Genomic DNA, 1,784 nt, shown 5'->3' with positions numbered 1-1,784 from the left:
AAATTGGACAAAATCTCAAACGAGTTGGAATTAGGAAATGTTTCATTACCTTGAAGATTTCTCTTCTTGGTCAATTTTTCAGCTCGGACCCTCATATGTTCCATGTTATCCCCGGCAGTTCTCTGGCTCATCCTGACCTGCATTTCCTCCACCATAGGTGGAGTAGGGATCACCTCCATGTTCTCTTCCTCAGAAGTGTCAGGAGATTGCACAGAATAAACCGATGGCACTTGCTGGCATGAGATATCATCAGGTTCCAGCTCAGTGACATAAGGTCGCCCCAACACAGCATCCAGATAAGATGTTTTTTCTCTGACAAGTGGAACACTGGGTATGATCTACATAGCGTTGACCACAATATTATCATATGATATAGTTTTTGGAGATATTCCTCCCTCCAATTGTTTTTCTCTGTTTTCTGCAGCAATAGAGTCAATGAGAAGCTCATTATCAATCTCCTCACTTTCCTCCTCAGAGAAATTCTCCTCATTTTCTTTTTGATTTTTTCCATCATCATTCCCCTCTTCCAGATTTTTTGTTAAAGCTGGCATGCACACTCCCCTCCCAACAGAATTGCGTGGAGCAGAGAAGTTCCCCAAAGTGGAGGAAGAGCCCCCCTGGTCACCATTGTGCACATTTTCTGTAATTCTAGCTCTCTTGGGTGATACCCCCTTGTCTGCATCCTGGGTAATTGTCACAGGTTCTTTAGGATTATTTTTAACCAGAATTTTATCCACTGAGTAGAAGAAATCATAAAAATGATCTCCCAACACCCCTTCTGCCTTAGCTGGGATGTTCTCAGCATCTCTACAACCCAGCTTAATCCTGACCGACTCGGGTCTGTTGACAGTGGATTTGTCGATGTCAAGAGTTACACCCACCAGAGATCCAACATAAGCAATATTTTTTTCACATCTTTTATCCAAAGGAATGTTGCTAACATTGACCCAAGCAATGTTAAGTACACCCTTAGCACCCACAGATTCGGACCATTTTTTGAGACTCACCACAGCACCACAGCTCTTAATATTCATAGTTTCAGCAAAACAAGCCTTGTCAACATCCCTAGGTGAAGGAAATCTCATCACAAATGTATTCAGCCCAATCGACCTAGCGGAACACTTCCAATTTGTGTTAATGTATGCATTAAAGAACTCCTCCAACTGCCTGCCACTAGCTTGCCCTTCTATCACAGAGATGACAATATATTTGTTCCTATCAGTATTTTGCTTGGGTGTACTAGCGTCATGTATATAGAAGAAACCATTCCCCTTAGCTTGAAAGCCACACATAGGAGCTACACATTCCCAAGGAAGAACAGTATTGCAAATAGGCACCAGATGACCATTTAAACCACATCTACCGCAAGGACAGCACATGGGGACATGTCCAGGATCTTTGCAAGTGACGCAAACCTCAGCACCACCCACTAGTGGGGTGGCATTCCTTCTTCCCGGAGTTGGATGACGTCGATCTTGTTGAGGACGCGCGTCGAGTTGGGGGCGCAGATCTTGTTGAGGACGCAGATCTTGTTGAGGGTGTTGATTGTCCCCCGTAGCCGCCTTGCCTTGATTGTTGCTGTCGCCCCACCTCTCGGTGCGACGGCCATCGCTCTGCGTTTCCATGGCCGCCGCCTCCCACCTTGCTCGATCTGGCAGCACGCGCCCTTGATCCATGTTGGTGGAGATCTGGCCGCCTTCCTCGGTGTCTCGCGTCCACACCATGTTGCGGCCGCCTCCACCCCCTCCACGCCCGGCGCCCCGTCCGAAGCGACCGGCCCCCAT

At 47.2% G+C, this 1,784-nt stretch overlaps 1 protein-coding gene across 1 annotated transcript; it reads right to left on the bottom strand.

Annotated features, from left to right (window-relative positions):
• Positions 1-338: 338 nt before the first annotated feature.
• Positions 339-1,784, bottom strand: LOC147966675 (uncharacterized). The gene has a single exon (XM_087530917.1). The coding sequence runs from the start codon at positions 1,782-1,784 to the stop codon at positions 339-341; it is 1,446 nt and encodes a 481-aa protein (XP_087387043.1).

This window comes from Triticum urartu, chromosome 6A (assembly GCF_056163025.1).
Source record: "Triticum urartu cultivar PI428250 chromosome 6A, HENAU_Tu73, whole genome shotgun sequence".
In the NCBI taxonomy this organism is placed as follows: Eukaryota; Viridiplantae; Streptophyta; class Magnoliopsida; order Poales; family Poaceae; genus Triticum; species Triticum urartu.
The sequence above is the reverse complement of the archived record's forward strand: the minus strand, read 5'-3'. Positions and strand labels throughout refer to the sequence as shown.